The 16,844-nt window shown below is 39.3% G+C and overlaps 1 protein-coding gene across 2 annotated transcripts; it reads right to left on the bottom strand.

The window, feature by feature from the left end:
• Positions 1-5,270: 5,270 nt before the first annotated feature.
• On the bottom strand, positions 5,271-15,107 carry pheta2.S (PH domain containing endocytic trafficking adaptor 2 S homeolog). 2 transcript variants are annotated; one of them, XM_018261140.2, is made up of 2 exons: positions 14,624-15,107; positions 5,271-6,206 (listed from the first exon to the last, which is right to left on the bottom strand). In XM_018261140.2, the coding sequence occupies exon 2, from the start codon at positions 6,181-6,183 to the stop codon at positions 5,404-5,406; it is 780 nt and encodes a 259-aa protein (XP_018116629.1). In that variant the 5' UTR covers positions 6,184-6,206; positions 14,624-15,107; the 3' UTR covers positions 5,271-5,403. The 2 variants fall into 2 exon arrangements, with proteins under 2 accessions (XP_018116629.1, XP_018116631.1); XM_018261142.2 differs by lacking the exon at positions 14,624-15,107 and adding an exon at positions 9,872-10,070.
• Positions 15,108-16,844: the final 1,737 nt, after the last annotated feature.

Below are 16,844 nucleotides of genomic sequence, written 5' to 3' on the forward strand. Positions count from 1 at the left end.
ACACCGTCTGTGCCACTTTTCACCTCATGCCACATATACTGTACATGTGGATATTAATGTAACTTAAAATGAGTCATACTTAGCAGACAGATTTTTCAGAAGCCAGTTTATTTATAGTACAAGCAAACAAAATAAATACAGGTAGCAAAACTAATACTGTAAAAAATGTTGCTATACATATATAACACAGTACAAAAAAATGTTCCTGTGGCACTGCCACAACACATCTTAAAGTGAGGTAAAATACTTTTTTTGATATTGTATCCATTGTTACATATTGGTATATACTATATGCAGGCGCACTGGTGTCCCCAGGCAATTTGAGTAACACTCCTAACAGTAGAATATATTTTTCATGTCAAGAGTAAGCAGGCTAATATCAATAGTTTTTCCTTAACATAAACTGTAGTGTAATTATTTGAATATTTAATAATATGATTCGTTTCAGAGCATGCAATGTCCTTCAGTTGGTGGGGGGTTGCATTCTGTCAAAGTTGCCTATATTTAGTACTAGCACAAAAGGAACACTGATAGAAAGAGCTCCTTGGCACCATAAGCCAAAGTGAAATCAGGGGTTTTGTAGTCAGCATGCTTAAGGGTCAAGAATACTTGACAAAGAAGAATACAGAACCCCAGTGGGCAAATAAGGAAGTCAGCACAAATGAACATTTAAATATTTGCTGAGATATCATTATATGGTTATGTGTAATTTACAGAATTAGTCCAAGTGCTTCATAATTCTTCATTATTCTCTAAATTAAATCTCTGCATTCCACTTAAGTGGTGGAAATGCCCAGCATATCCCCTTTTTGAAATGAGCTGATTGAGTTGGTCTTATAAAGAGTTGCATAAACCTGAACTGTTAAAAGTATATGTTTATTATTTTTACATAGACATACGGGATTCCTCATATTGAAAGGAAACCATGATAGCAGGGGTGTAAATACAGAGGAAGCAGACCCTGCGGCTGAAGGGGGGCCCATGAGGTATAGGTGGCTCCACGAGGCCCTAATTAATGCACAATTTCAACATATACAACCTCTGGATATGTTGGGGCCTTAAAATTAATTTGCTATGGGGCCCAGTAACATCTAGTTAAACCACTGCATGATAGTCTGCCTCTGTCTCGCACAGACCATTTCCCATCGCCCTCCACCCCTAGTCTGGCAGTTCAAAGAATCTGTGCACCACCTACAATGTAAAGCAGCTTAAAGGAGAATTCAACCGTTTTAAAAAAAAAAAACCCTACCCCCCCAAACCACGTAGACCCCTCCCTCTCCTGCCCCCCAGCATAGCTGCCACCCGGGAAAATGCCCCTAACTATATACTTACCCCTTGGCGCAGATTCAGGCATTGGAATTCCATGCAGCCATCTTCCGGGTCTTCGGTAAGCTGAGTGGGAGATTGACGAAGCGGCACATGCATTTCCCGGTTTGCAACAACTGCACATGCGCTAAAATGGACGAAAATTGAAGAATACACAATGACCCGGAAGATGGCTGCATGGAACTCCGATGCCTGAATCTGCACCGAGGGATAAGTATAAAGTTAGGGCCATTTCCCCAGGGGGGCAGCTATGTTGGGGGGAGGAGGGAGGGGGGTCTACGTGGTTTGGGGGGTAGGGTTTTTTTTGGAAAACAGTTGAATTCTCCTTTAAGCTGGCCATAGATGTGCAGATACCTGCAATATCGGATGAAAGATCGGACGTCACCAATCTCCCGACCTGCCACTAACCTTCCAGATTAAACAAAGTAGTAAAAGAACAGATCAGACGATGTTCTGCCCCTGACAGCAATCGTACGAATGTTATGTCTGACAAAGCTGGTGACAGTCTCCCACTAAAAATCGTACGATCGGCAACACATGCAGAGAAATTATTGGCAGCCGACAGATATCTCTGGCACGAAAAATGTCGGGACACTCCACACATGGTCCGAAAATCGTACGAAACAAAGATTCGTCCTGATCATATCTGCATGTCTATAGCCAGCTTAAGTCAATCACTTTCGAGGGGTGGTTCACCTTTAAGTTGATTGAGTATGTTAAAGAGAGGTCAACTTTTCAATAGGCCTCCATTTTTACTTTTTTATCGTTTTTGAATTATTTGCCTTCTTCTTCTGATGCTTTCCAGCTTTCAGATGGGTGGTCACTGATAAAAAAACAAATTCTCTGTAAGGCTACAAATGTATTATTATTGCTACTTTTTATTTATCATCTTTCTGTTCAGGCCTTCTACTATTCATATTCCAATCTCTTACTCAAATCAGTGCATGATTGGACCTTAGCAACCAGAATGCTGAAATTGCAAATCAAGAATGTCTGTGTAAAAGTAAAATATGTATTTATTTATTTATGGCACTTCAAACGGTGTTTATGCACCTTCTTATGTAAGCCCAAGTGAATGAGTTTATGCCAAAAGGAAAGAGGAGAGTTTTACCCAGTTGCATTCACACTGCACTGCAGCAATTACATAGAGGCAACAGCCATGTCATGGCTTTTAACCATACAGAAGAACCCCCATTTTACATTTTTTCGGGGACCAGAAAAAAATGGTGTAAAATCAAGGAAAATGTAAAATCAGGGAAATGTATTGTGCATAATATATAGGTGGGACCACAAAACAACAATGTAAAATGAGGGAAAACTTAAAATCAGAGGATGTAATCAACTTTCAGTTGCTCATCTGCTTGAAATATCACTTCTTAAATTACAATGAAGGTTACAGATATAGGTATGGGACCTGTTATTCAGAATGCTCGGGACCTGGGGTTTTCCGAATAATGAATCTTTCTGTAATTTGGAGCTTCATACCTTAAGTCTACTAGAAAAACCTGTAGACATTAAATGAACCCAACACTATTGGAGACAGCCTTTCCGTAATTCAGAGCTTTCTGGTTAAGGGTTTCCAGATAACAGATCCCATTTATTATTATTATTTTTTGGCTCTGCAGAATACAATTTAAACATTTTAAAAGCACATATTCCAGTTTATAAATATATAAATACGAAATATTATGGACTCAAATATGCAGAAAAAAAATTAAAAGGCAATTTGGGTTCTTCCAAGAAGTAGCAAAATCCACTGCCATTTAGGGCAAAAAAGAGCCACTCATGGGTCAATACATTTTAGGATAAAGTGGAACAAACCCCACTTACCTCTTTACAGGTCCACCTTTCAAACTATACACAATAATGGCCTCATTCCCTTTACCTGTGTACTTGCTGGACTAATGACATCAGTGTGTTTACAGATTTCCTCTAATATCGGATAAGTTATATTGGCATTCAATAGGTGTAAGACAATACTTTACTTCTTAAGTAACTGAAGATTTTTTTGATTTTTGCTCAATCAGTAATATGTGCAATTCAAATTTCCTCTGAAACGTTATGACAGGGGTAAGACTGCCACTCCAGGCATTGCATTTCAGTAGGTGGGATTTGTGGTACAGTAACATCTGAAGTTTGCCTTTTAGATATGGCCTTGACAAAGCACTTATGTGTGTGAGATGAAATGCATGTTAGCACTAATGTCAGTTCCCATTTGTTTCTTTATTTGGTAAATAAATGAGGTAGCTGGGTTTGGACGACAGATGTCAAATATTTAGTTATTAATTTTGGCTTTCATCAACACACCTTTAATTGTCTCACTCCTAGTCGACAAGGGGGTATGGTGCTGCACTCTAACATTTGCAAATAGCAATAGTATACAAAGGCAGCACTGTCTTTTGAATGATCAGGGCACTTATTTTAGTTTCTCTTAAAGGAGAACTAAACTTAATGAACATGGCCGTGTTTTATATATTGAAGAAACCTACAGGTTCAGCATATATATAGTAAGAATATATATATATATATATATATATATATATATATATATATATATATATATATATATATATATATATATATATATATATATATATATATATATATATATATATATATATATATATAACACAGGGCTTTAAAAGCTACCACAGGAGTTTCCAATCTTGGATTTTGTTAGGAGTCTCTGTGACACACACATGTTTAATGTACTTTGAGCAGCTGTTGAGAAGCTAAGCTTAGGGGTTGTCACAAATTATCAAGCAGAAAGTGAGGTTGGCCTGTCATATAAGCTGATGCTATTGGGCTAACAGTACTGGTTTTGTGCCTATAATTATTTACTGTGGTGCCTAAGGTCAGTAACTGATAGCAGTACAGACACTGTCCAAGAAAAGAAGATGGGGCATCTTTGGAGACACAGATCTCCACTGCTAAAGGGCCGCACATGCCTTGGGCTTGTATAAAAACCCAATACATAGGGGCCGATTCACTAACTTTGAGTGAAGGATTCGAAGTAAAAAAAAATTTTGAAGTGTTTTTTGGGCTACTTCGACCATCGAATGGGCTACGACTTCGACTACGACTATGACTTCGAATCGAACTATTCGAACTAAAAATCGTTCCACCATTCCACCATTCGATAGTCAAAGTACTGTTTCTAAAAGCTACCAAACTCAATGTTAGCCTATGGGGAAGGTCCCCATAGGCTTGGCTAACTCTTTTTGATCGAAGGATTTTATCGTTCGATCGAAGGGATAATGCTTCGATCGTTGGATCGAAGGAATAATCCTTTGATCATTCGATCGCACTATTTGCGCTAAAATCCTTCGACCTCGATATTCGAAGTCGAAGAATTTTAATTCCCAGTCGAATATCGAGGGTTAATTAACCCTCGATATTCGACTCTTTGTGAATCGGCCCCCTAATGTCCACTTCTGTCCCACTTCTTTAGTTAAGCTTCAATTCTCTTTTAAGTGACTATAATGTGTGAAAAGTATATTTACTTTATGAAATGCCATACGCCTATAAAAGAGTAAATGTTTTGTACCATGCCTACATTTACAGGACTTAATATAGACCATTAATTTATTGCCTGGTCACTCTGACCCTGCTTCATTTATACCATGTCTGGGTTCCACTCTGCCTAACCCACCTTCTCATATGTCTGTCTCGAATTGAAATCATGCCTATGTGTTTTCCTGTTTGTCATTAGGTTTGCATATAAAATTCTGTATAAATATATATATATATATATATATATATATATATATATATATATATATATATATATATATATATATATATATATATATATATATATATATATATATATATATATATATATATATATACACACACACAAACACACACACACATATTTGGCTATTAATATATACAAACCACAATACCTTCTTATAATAAGCTTTGATGACCGGACTGAAATGTTTGGAAAACTATCATCTTAATTACCCAAAAAGATATCACATTTACACAACTTTTGTTATGTTTCATATCAAAAGTTTACCCTACAACTTCACAGATTAAATGAAAGCACTGGTAATATAAGTCTTTAGAACTCTAGAAATAGTATTTGGGCCACTTATTTTCACTCCTGTGTTCCTTTTGCCAAGCTTTCCGAAGTTCCTCAATTTCCTTCCCGTACCATTCATGCAACTTTGAAAAACAAAATGTACCAGGACATACTGGGCTTTCTAAAGACACTGGCATAGAGGCTGAAGAAGCTCCATTAACCCAGACTGCACCACGTCTACGAGGGGGCAAAGGTGGTGGTAAAGGTGAAGGTATAGCACTGCCACTGACCCTGGTATGAGTCTCCAAGTTTGAGTCTTCAGGATGGACAATCCCATTGGACAACTCAGAAGGTCGGGAATGTTCCAACTTAGTCCTGGAAACAGCTCGTGATCTACCCCTATGACGTCCAGATTTCCTTCGGATGCTGGTCTTCTGCATAAGTTCTAGCTGCCTCTCGAGTTCCCTCACAACCAGCCTCATATAATCAAAGCTAGCCCTGGACAATGCCTTCACCCAGCACTCCATCTCTTCTTGACTTTCTGCTGCCAATATGTAAGATCGAGACCCAGTACCATTGAATCTGACACAGAAGGCATGCTCTTCTTTTGAATGGCATAGTTCTATTGTGCATCCCTCAAGCACCACCACACCAACAGGCTCCCTATTGCCCTGCTCCTCAAAATAAAACAAAAGGTTGCCTTTTAGAACAAACCAACGTTTCTGGTAAGCTGTGTGCTTTACTCCTCTTTTGTACAGATATCCAGTGCAGTCTGTTGGGGAGTCAGAGGTTGCATAATGAGCCATACTCCTCTCATTCAACTTCATACTCTTTCTTTGGAGGGTATCCCCTACAGGTAGACAAAAACAGCAACAGAACAATAAAAATGTGTGAAGACTTATTTCCTCTTTTTTAAGAGCTATGGCTTAAAACACTAAACAATAATATGCAGAATGACCACACTTACACAGTTCTATAGAAGTACTTTATCATACATAGTCTAACACATTACTCTGCAGTACTGGGAACTACAATGCTTTTTGTCTAAAGAGTTGGCTTTTTCATACAGAATTAGCAAATTGCACTCGCACACCCTGGCCTTGAATAGAAGATAGTCCCTGGTGCACAGCAATGGTAGAATCGGCGTCCCACCTTGAAATGACGAATCAAAGGAAATTCACTGGCACACAGGTAATACTAGCAGGGTGAACCCTTGCTATTTTATTCAATGGTTTGCAGCATGCTGCAAACCATTGAATAAAATAGCAAGGGTGCACCCTGCTAGTATTACCTGTGTGCCAGTGAATTTCCTTTGATTTTTCATACAGAAACCTGTCCTGATTGAGGTGACTTTTTTGTTCAACATGGTTGTAAGGAGCAGGGAGTGGGAAGGCTTAAATGAAAGGAAGCTTGAGGTTATTGAGTTTCCTAGTCATGGTCATTCACTTCTCAGGCAAACTTGCTGAACGGGTTACCAAGTTAGTGTTAACTCACTGAATGTTTCTGAAGGAGAACCAGGAGTCAACGACAGTCAGCTGCCAAATGCGTTTGTTTCTAGAATTGTGTGGAAAATGGCAGCACAGGGAACATTCTGGCAATAAAGCCTATGTTCAATTCAGTGTTCACTGACCATACACAGGGACATGTGGTTGAGCAGTTTTGGCCTTGAGGACAGTTTAAACAAGCCAACCTGTTAGATTGCCTTAAATGACTGTTCAGTTAAATTGTATACTATGCCCTTTAAAGCAACATTGTGGTTATTTAGAAGATATGTATGCTTTTCTTATTTCTTTGATGATAGGGGGCAAAAATCTGAAAATATTTCCTGTGTATACAAGCACAATTAAGACAAATTGACAGTCCTTTGACAAGCCCTCTATAAAGATAGTTCCTCCTTTTCAAAAGCCTAACCAGCTGAAGCTGGTAGAAGGGAGGAGTGTGTTTAAATAGAGGAATTCTCAGTGGACTGATTTGTTGTGAGAAGGTATACTGTCCCTTTATGACTACCATGAAGCAAGACAGGACTTTTCTTTTGTAAAGCAAAAAAGTAGAAACAGACATTAATACCAAGGCAAACATCCTCGTGCATTTAGGAAAAGTAATTTTTCCAGTAGTAAATGATTTTCCCCCAAAACTGAACACTGTTTTTGACAGAAGTTAACACATTTCAAGGCTCATTTACATCCACAGACACAGTGGGCTTTTCCCAGCAGTGAGTTGCATCTAAAGTCACTTACATTAAAGGAATGAGGAATAAAGATATTTTTCACTTGCTTTCCATCTTTCATTTTTGACTTTTTCCAAAATCAGAGTTTAATGTTTAAAGTTAAGTTAAAGTTTAATGTTTGTGTCTCTGGTGTTTCAGCCTGGCAGCTCAGTGATCCAGGAGCAGATTATTATTATTATTAATAACATGTATTTATATAGCGCCACATATTTCGTAGCACTGTAAAGTAAATGTGTTTATACAACTAAATCACATGAATGACATACATCGAACATATGGAGTTACATACATCACAATCACTACCGGTACAAAAGGTGAGGAAGAGCTTACAATCTAGAGGGAAGGGAATAATACACAATGTGTGGGAGTAGGCAAGATCAGAATTAAGTGAGTGAGAGATGTGGTACTGTATGTGGTATTGTATTTGGTAGTTAAGAGTGAGGGTAGGCTTCTCTAAATAAGTGCGTTTTAAGAGATTTCCTGAAAGCAGAAAGGTTGGGAGAAAGTCGGACAGACCGTGGAAGAGAATTCCAGAGGAGGGGTGCAGCCCTTGCAAAGTCTTGAATGCGAGCATGTTAGGAGGTAATGAGAGAAGAGTTGAGTAGCAGGTCAGTAGAGGAGCGTAGTAAGCGATTTGGTGAGTATATAGAGATGAGTTCAGAGATGTAGGGTGGTGCAGAGTTATGAAGTGCTATGAATGTCAGGGTCATTACCTTGAATTTGATTCTGAAAGGTAATGGAAGCCAGTGCAGGGATTGACAGAATGGCGAGACAGAGGAGGAGCGGTTGCTGAGGTATATGAGCCTCGCAGCAGTGTTCATTATGGACTGGAGAGGTGACAGTCTCTGGAGGGGAAGGCCAATTAAAAGAGAGTTACAGTAGTCTAGATGTGATATGATGAGAGAGTGAATAAGAATTTTGGCAGCATCTTGGGTGATAAATCATTGTATTTTGGATATGTTCCTTAGGTGGAAGTGACATGATTTAATAAGTGACTGGATATGAGGAGTGAATGACAGAGCAGAATCTAGGATAACCCCAAGGCCCTGGGCCTGGGGAGAGGGGGTGATAGTGGAATTGTTAACTATGATGGATACTTCCGGGATGTTACTGGTGTTAGTTGGAGGAAAGAGAACCATTTCAGTTTTAGAGAGGTTTAATTTAAGGTAGCGTTGCAACATCCAGGTAGAGATAGCGGACAGGCAGGAAGAGACGCGAGTTAGGAGTTCTGGGTTGAGATCAGGAGATGAGAGATAGATCTGAGTATCGTCAGCATAGAGGTGGTAGTGGAAACCATACGAGTTGATTAATTTGCTGAGGGAGGAAGTATAGAGGGAGAATAGTAATGGTCCCAGGACAGAGCCTTGAGGAACTCCAACAGAAAGAGGTAGCGGAGAAGATGATACTCCATTGTAGGAGACACTGAAGGAACGATTGGTGATCTAAGAAGAGAACCAGGACAGGGCTGTGTCACGAAGGCCAAGCAATATATATATTACAGCAATGTGAAGTGAAACAGGATAAAAGAGTCTAATGCAGTGAGCCTCAACTGTTACAATTTGCTACATTAGTTGATACATTTCTCAGCAGCATCTGTGGTATATTAGAAACTATTGTATCAATTGTAACAGCTGCTGCTCAGCATGGACAAAGATAAGAACTAAATGTATCAATTTAAAACAGTTATATAGTCAGTTCCCCCCACCCCAGGAGCAGCTTCAGAAAGACAAATGAAGATTAAAAAAGGAAACTTCATTATTATAAAAATTATCACAAATAGAAAATAGAAAGTAAATGTAAAAAGTTTTTATTTCTGGTAAACTATTTTAAGCCAAAGCTTGACTGCAAACACGAAAAGTGTTGGAAGGTGAACAACTTATTCAGTGCCAGCATGCACATGCAATGGTGTATGAATTCTGGAGAAAAGGGCAATTTTGACTGAAACTGCACTATGCTCACTACGTCAGGTTAAGTGAATGCACCCTTTTATCCTTTTTAATATAATATACAAATAAAGTAAGCTGGTAATGTAGATGCTATGGCCTTTTGCAACATTATAAAGTGGTTTGTTCAAAATCCACTTATAACTTCGGGACGGAACACCCAACATTCCTCCATTAAACAATCAAGGCAAGCAATCCAATGAAAAACTGTGAATCACAGTTCTCTGATACATTCAGTTAAAGGAGAATTTAACCCTAAAGTTAAAAAAAACCCTAGCCCCCTACCCTACATAGACCCTCTCCCCCCAGCCTACCCCGAGCAAATGCCCCTAAGTCTTTACTTACCCCTCCTTGCAGATTCTGTCCAGCGGAGTTCACGGCAGCCATCTTCTTCTCTTTAGTAATCTTCAGGAAGTAAGTGCGAAATTTTCTTTCTCACTACAACTGTGCATTCGTTGAAACTCAAGAAAATTGCAGAAGCGCCGGTCTCATTCTGAAGATTACCAAAACGGCTGAAGATGGCGCCCGTGAACTCCACTGGACAGGATCTGCACGGAGGGGTAAGTAAAGACTTAGGGGCATTTGCTCAGGGTAACACTTAAGCTGGGGGGAGGGGTCTATGTAGGGTAGGGGGCTAGGGTTTTTTAACTTTAGGGTTTAGTTCTCCTTTAAAGGAGAACCAAATCCTAAAAAAGAAATATGGGTAGAAATACTGTATTTTATATACTGAACTTACTTATCAGCCTAATGTTTCAGAATCTCTTCAGGCCTTCAAAGTTGTGCATAGGGCATTGGGCTGATTACTACATTTTGATGCAAACTGCACTGGTTTCTGAGCTGCCATGTAATGAGAATCTGAATGAATTATTAATAAGCAATGTATTGTGATATATTGTGTATATATTTTAAGTCAGTCACTTTGGGGAGATAGTGGGGGTATCTTCGGAGACACAGATCTTCCCTGCTAAAATGCTGTGTTTGCCTTTGGTTGGTACAGAACCCTAAAACACAATGTGCAGCATTTCTACCCTATTCTTTTTTGTAAAGCTTTAGTTATTAGACCAGAGAACACAGTCCCTTTTTGGCATACATTCTGAAATAACTGCATCTGTATAGCAATCTTTTTAGTAAAGCACAAAAGGTTAAATGTGTAGGGGATTTGTGCATGTGACATGCCTTATTTGTAACTTCAGGGAGTTCAGGAGACTGAAACTTGTGGCTTCTGCTGCTGCCTGGCCTTAATTAACTAAATAAGGTCTTTTATGAAGTCTGATGCACCAAAATATGCTCCTGGGAAGACTGAAGCTCTACAATGTCTTCTGATCTGTTATGTGAAATGGTAACAGATAAACTTGTATTTTAGCAGAAGTTTTCCTAACAATATGTCAGCTTAAACCTATGTAATGAATCTGGAGAAAAAAACATTTCTTATCACCTCCATTCTTCTCAGCAGGGATCAAGACTAAGCAGTATATTACTGCAAACACTTTTCAGCCTGCTGGGCTGTCATTAACCATCATCGCTGTTTACTGGACCTCTGGGTGTCTGTTTGGGCTTGCGCAAGTAGGATGTCAGAGAGCTTTTAAAACCTTAGTTCACACAGGAATGTTTTATATTGCATTATCAATTTCTACGCTGCAATGGAATACCCTAGTTTATTTATGAGACCAAATAGAGTTCTCTATATATGGGTAGCTTCCAACAGATGGCACTATTCAGCTATGCTACAATAAACAAAACACCTACATTTAACTGCCAGCCAGTTTCATACTGCTTGCATTCTTATACACCATCATCCATCAGCCCTTGCCTCGCTAATACTCTCCCACACAAACCACTCCATTGCATTCAATCTCTTCCAAGTTTGTTTACCTTTTCCCTGGAATATACATTAATATTCCTTCTCTGCCCCCATAGCATCCTTTCACATGCACTTATTATTATTGTTAATAATGTCCAGACATTTCTATAGTACTGTAGAATAATCCCAGGCACAACCATGTTCGGTAGTGGCAAAATGAAGTCCAGTTCTGCCTATGTATGGCCAACTTTAGCTAACTGTAGGGAAATAATTTGCCATTTGTGTTAAAGCAGCACTAATATGCCTACAGTCAATAACACCCTGTGTGTGGTATTATACATTTATATTTATGTTTAAGTGGCAACAGTTTCCCTTATTAAACATTATTTTATATTTGTGTGTGTTGTAACCTACAGTCTGTTCTGTCTGTATGATGTAGCGCAAGCTTGAATGATCCTATGCACCTACTGTAGGATAGCAAAGTAAACAAACCAAAATCACAGATGCCACAAGCCAATGTTGTGCTCTTTAAAGTAAATCAATCCTATACCCCCAGTCCAGTAAATCTAATCTAAGTTTTTGTTATTCCATGGGCCTGGAGAAGCTTCCAACCCAGTGCTGCACTGCCAACTTACTTCTGCCAATCATTTATTGCACATAAACAATTCTAAGTCTGCTGAGTGACACCTGGGAAAGTAAGAAAGATGGCAGAGCAGTGCTGTGTTACTTATCAAAAGGGTTGGATACACTGAGGGTGGCTAAAATATTGCCCCCCCCCCCATTGAATCATTCTTTCTTTGCCCTTTACAATTTAAATGTGTTGCATCTATGAAGCACACTAGGATGCAATATGGTCTCCAATAATCGAATCTGGCCCACTGGCTGAGAGGGAGTGTAGGTAATTTTCTTCTATTGTACATTAAAGGAAAACTATACCCCCAAAATGAAAACTTAAGCAACAGATAGTTTATATCAAATTAAATGACATATTAAAGAATCTTACCAAACTGGAATATATATTTACATAAATATTGCCCTTTTACATCTCTTGCCTTAAACCACCATTTCGTGACTCTATCTGTGCTGCCTCAGAGATCACCTGACCAGAAATACTACAACACTAACTGTAACAGGAAGAAGTGAGGAAGCAAAAGGCAGAACTCTGTCTGTTAATTGGCTTATGTGACCTTACATGTGGTTTGTATGTGTGCACAGTGAATCTTACGATCTCAGGGGGCGGCCCTTATTTTTTAAAATGGCAATTTTCTATTTATGATTACCCAATGGCACATACTAATAAAAAAGTATGTTATTATGATAATGGTTCATTTACATGAAGCAGGGTTTTACACATGAGCTGTTTTACTCAGTATCTTTTAATAGAGACCTACATTGTTTGGGGGGTATAGTTTTCCTTTAATCTTCATTTTAATATTCTATATAATAAGAAATTATAAGGCAGCGCATCTTGGAATTTTTGGATTCAAACCCCCATTGTGATCCATCATTTGTGTGGCCTGACCACACAAATGATGGAGGATACAGGTAAATTGTTTCCTCGTTATCAAACAAAGAGCTCCTGTGGCTAAGCCAGAAGGAATGCAGGCATGTCCCTAGTTCTAGCCCCAACAGGTACTAACATAGGGTTTAGATCTGGTAACTAGCTCATCAGACTGCTGATAGAATTCTAAGGATATTCAGCACAGAAAATTAACCAAATGTCTTCATGCACTTTTTCTTTATATTATATAACTGCATACAATATAATTTATATATAATTAATATTTTATTTTGTTTTGTTTTTCATATAAGAAAGAGTACAGAAGCTTTTCTAGCCTGCTTGTCATGATGATATACAAAGAGGCCATGAGGTGCATCACAGATATATATATATATATATATATATATATATATATATATATATATATATCCCCATGATGCCGGCACTCTTGAAAAAACGTTCTTGTGCCTGGGTGCAGAAACCTTATAATTATCCATTCCAATTCCACAAAGACCCACATGACAATAAATTGTCATTGAACTTGTACAAGATTTAGTAAGAGGATGTTTGTAGGTTTTTGGTAGTCGCCTAGGTGTGACATATGAGCGAGCAGATTAACCTATGTCGTTATCACTGCAGTTTCCCGCCAGATCATGTATATATTGCTTGTTAAGTGTTAACCAATAAACAGTTACAAATAGAAAGTGAGGGGAAAAGTCTTTATTTCTGGTGACCAATCTGAAACCAGCTGAACTGGCAAAATGTGTTTGAAGGTGATCAACCCCTTTCAAATCCAAGCTGTGCAGGAGGAAGTTATTATTGCCTGTAATTAAAGGCAGCAAATAAACACACCTGTACAGAACAATATGACATTCATCAAAGGATCAATTATATTGTGGGAAGCACAACAGGAGCTACACACACTCATACAGTGCATGCCTATGGCTCATCAGAAGGGACTTCTAGCATCCTTCTAATTCCTCTACATTCACAGACATGCACCAACTCCATATCATGAGGTTGAATAAGGATCCAGTCCTAGATTTCTTTGAGCCTAAATTCCTCTACAAATTAAAGGTAATTTTAAGTGGACCATTGTGCACAACACCTTGGTTGCCATCCCTGCATATTCGGAGGCTGAGAGCTGTAGTTTAGGGACAGCTGTAAAGCGTTAATCACTGGGATCTGTAAGTCAAGCATGTGAGCATGTAAACAAGTCTGGAGAGCGCCTGAAAAGGCAAATAGTTTTCATATCCAGATGTTAGGGACAAAGAAAGTGCTGATGGCATCAAGCCTTGGCTAGGACTGAGGCACCTTGACTATAAACACAACATGTATTTTATTTCTATCAGGATAGTCAGTAGAACATATGGCTGCTCGTTATTCAGCAGAGAAACAGTTTGTTCATCTCAGAGGAACCTCAGAAGTTTTTGGAGCTAGGGGCCAGAGCTTTGGAGCTTAAAGCTAAGGGGCCACAAGCAACTGGACCCATTGGCACAAGTACTTTCCCCACACTGATGATGCACATAGTTGCATGTATGGTATTTACACCGCTGGCCTGATCTCAGCACTGGGAAGTGGAAGCTGCCATACTGCACAATCAGGCAAAATAAAAAGCCATATTAGCAAATGTCTCTTGGCTTAGCACCAGCCTTTAAATGCAATCTCTCCAGTAAAACCTGGTTCTGTGTAATGAAAACATATTGTAGCCGGGCGGCGGCGCTGCCTAAAGTCCCCTGGAGTTGGGGTGAGACGAAGCTGCAGCGTTTATCCTGCGCCCAGTCTGTTAACTCACCTTTCCCTTAGCCTCTGCCAGTCCCGGTATCTTCCCTTCTCTCTTCACAACTTCTACAGGATCGTTCCTCGGCTGTAGCGAAATCCCGGCACTAGGAATCACGAGGTCGGCTCTCACGGCTCTACTGATTCCCATAGCACTGCCATTCCGCACTCCGGGCTTTCTTTAAACCCCCAGCGGCACAACAACAGGGATTGTATGTCCTGCTCAGTCTGTGCCACGTTACAGAGTTAGAGCCGGCTGCTCCCTCTATTCTCTGCCTCACAGCGCTGCCTTGTGACCAGTCCCTGGCTGGGGAATTCTGTGCTGCTTGTTGTGTATATGGGATGACCCCAGCCATTACCTGAGCAATAACAACCCGCACTATTCTACTGCCTCAGGGTCATACTGGTCCGTCCGTCTGTCTGTCTGTCTGTGTGCAGGGTTGCCTGAGCAGGTCTGGACTGGGATTCAAAATAGGCCCTGGCAGTTTCAGACTGGAAAACCTAAGAAAACCTAAGGCCACTTTCCAAACTATTATTCCTTCTCTCCTCACTCAACCTCTTTATTCTACTAGTCTTTTATATCTACTTACTATATCCTTCCATTATTATGCATTTCCCCCCTATAAACAAATAGAGAATGACCATAAAATAGGCTAAAGCAAGAGGCCCACTGACACCTGGGCCCACCGGGAGTTTTCCTGGTATCCCGGTGGGCCAGTCCGACACTTGGTCCTGGAATTCCAAATACACAGAGGCACAAATAGCCCCCAGCATTCCACTTAAACTGACTTTTGGCACCTTACAACAGCCCCTCTGGCATATGCCAGAACCCACACATTTATGGCAGTGTCTGTGCCAGTGGCATAACTAAATGTTAATGGGCCCCACAGCAAAATAATTTGAGGGGCCCCCAAACTCTCCAGAAGTTATCCCGTTTTACCAACATATATTAAAATTTCTTGTTAATTAGGGCCTCGTGGGCCCCTTATACCTCCTGGGCCCGCTGCAGCCGCAGGGTCTGCTTCCTGTTATGCCGTGGTCTGTACACCTTCTGCAGCTTGCTCAATACTCAGTATTGTCTTGAAAATAATCATCATCATTGGAAGTGGCTTGAGTGTAGGTTTTACACACACATATTTATTATTACAATATAACAGTGCACCAGAGTACCTGAAACATTAGCACTGCATCTTCTCAATCTCCTTGTCAATGACTGGCCTAAATGACCCAAATCTGGCCAAGAAATGCCCACATGTCCATTCTATAGGGGCAAAGACCATATCAGCAATGATGGGGATACAGTTAGGGTGAGGACCTTATCAAGCAGCCAATACATAACAATATATACAATAGTACTAGGTGCCTTCACCTCAGCCCAATGCATATCAAACACACTGCAGTAAAAATCTGGTGATGTTTGTACACATATTGGAATGGAGGACTCGTGGGACTTAATTTATGTGCAAAGCTTTATAATGGTGTAAGTTGACGTTTCAGTCCTGCACAGAGGACCTTTATCAAGACATCACATAAAGGTCCTCTGTGTAGGACAGAAATGTCGACTTACACCATTAAAGCTTTGCACAGTCCCATGAGTGCTCCGTGTTCTTTATGCTGATATATATATATATAGATATATATATATATATCTATATATCTATATATATATAGATGTTTCACTATAACAATGTACGTTTTCTCATAAATCAATATTTAAGTAATATTTTCCATGGAACAAAATGATTTCAATGCTTTTATGGATGTAGATCATAATGGGACAACACGAAAAGTAGAACTTGCATTAGTAAAGTGTGGGCACTCCTGCCTTAATAATAGAAAGCTACTGTTTTATTATAAGAAAAAAGAAAAATCATTTTCAAACATTTGGTTATTTGATTATAATGGAGTCTATGGGAGATGGCCTTTCTGAAATTGAAAGCTTTCTAGATAATGGGTTTCCAGATAATGGATCCCATTCCTGTAATAAAAAGTAACAATAGCGCCTCTACTCCACCACCAATGGTTTTTAGACCTCATATACCCTGTATCTTGTTATGGTCTGATTATACCCCATATGTGCAGGGAAAATGTACACACAAGATATCTCGTAATTGTAGAAATGTTTTTATTGGTTATCTATTCTTACAATCATGTAACATATGGATGTGTAACTGTGTGAGCAAAACATTATCATTGTGTAAAGCTTTAAATAATTTTTTTTTTTTTTTTAAAAAGTA

The sequence above is a fragment of the Xenopus laevis genome, chromosome 4S, assembly GCF_017654675.1.
Source record: "Xenopus laevis strain J_2021 chromosome 4S, Xenopus_laevis_v10.1, whole genome shotgun sequence".
Classification (NCBI taxonomy): Eukaryota; Metazoa; Chordata; class Amphibia; order Anura; family Pipidae; genus Xenopus; species Xenopus laevis.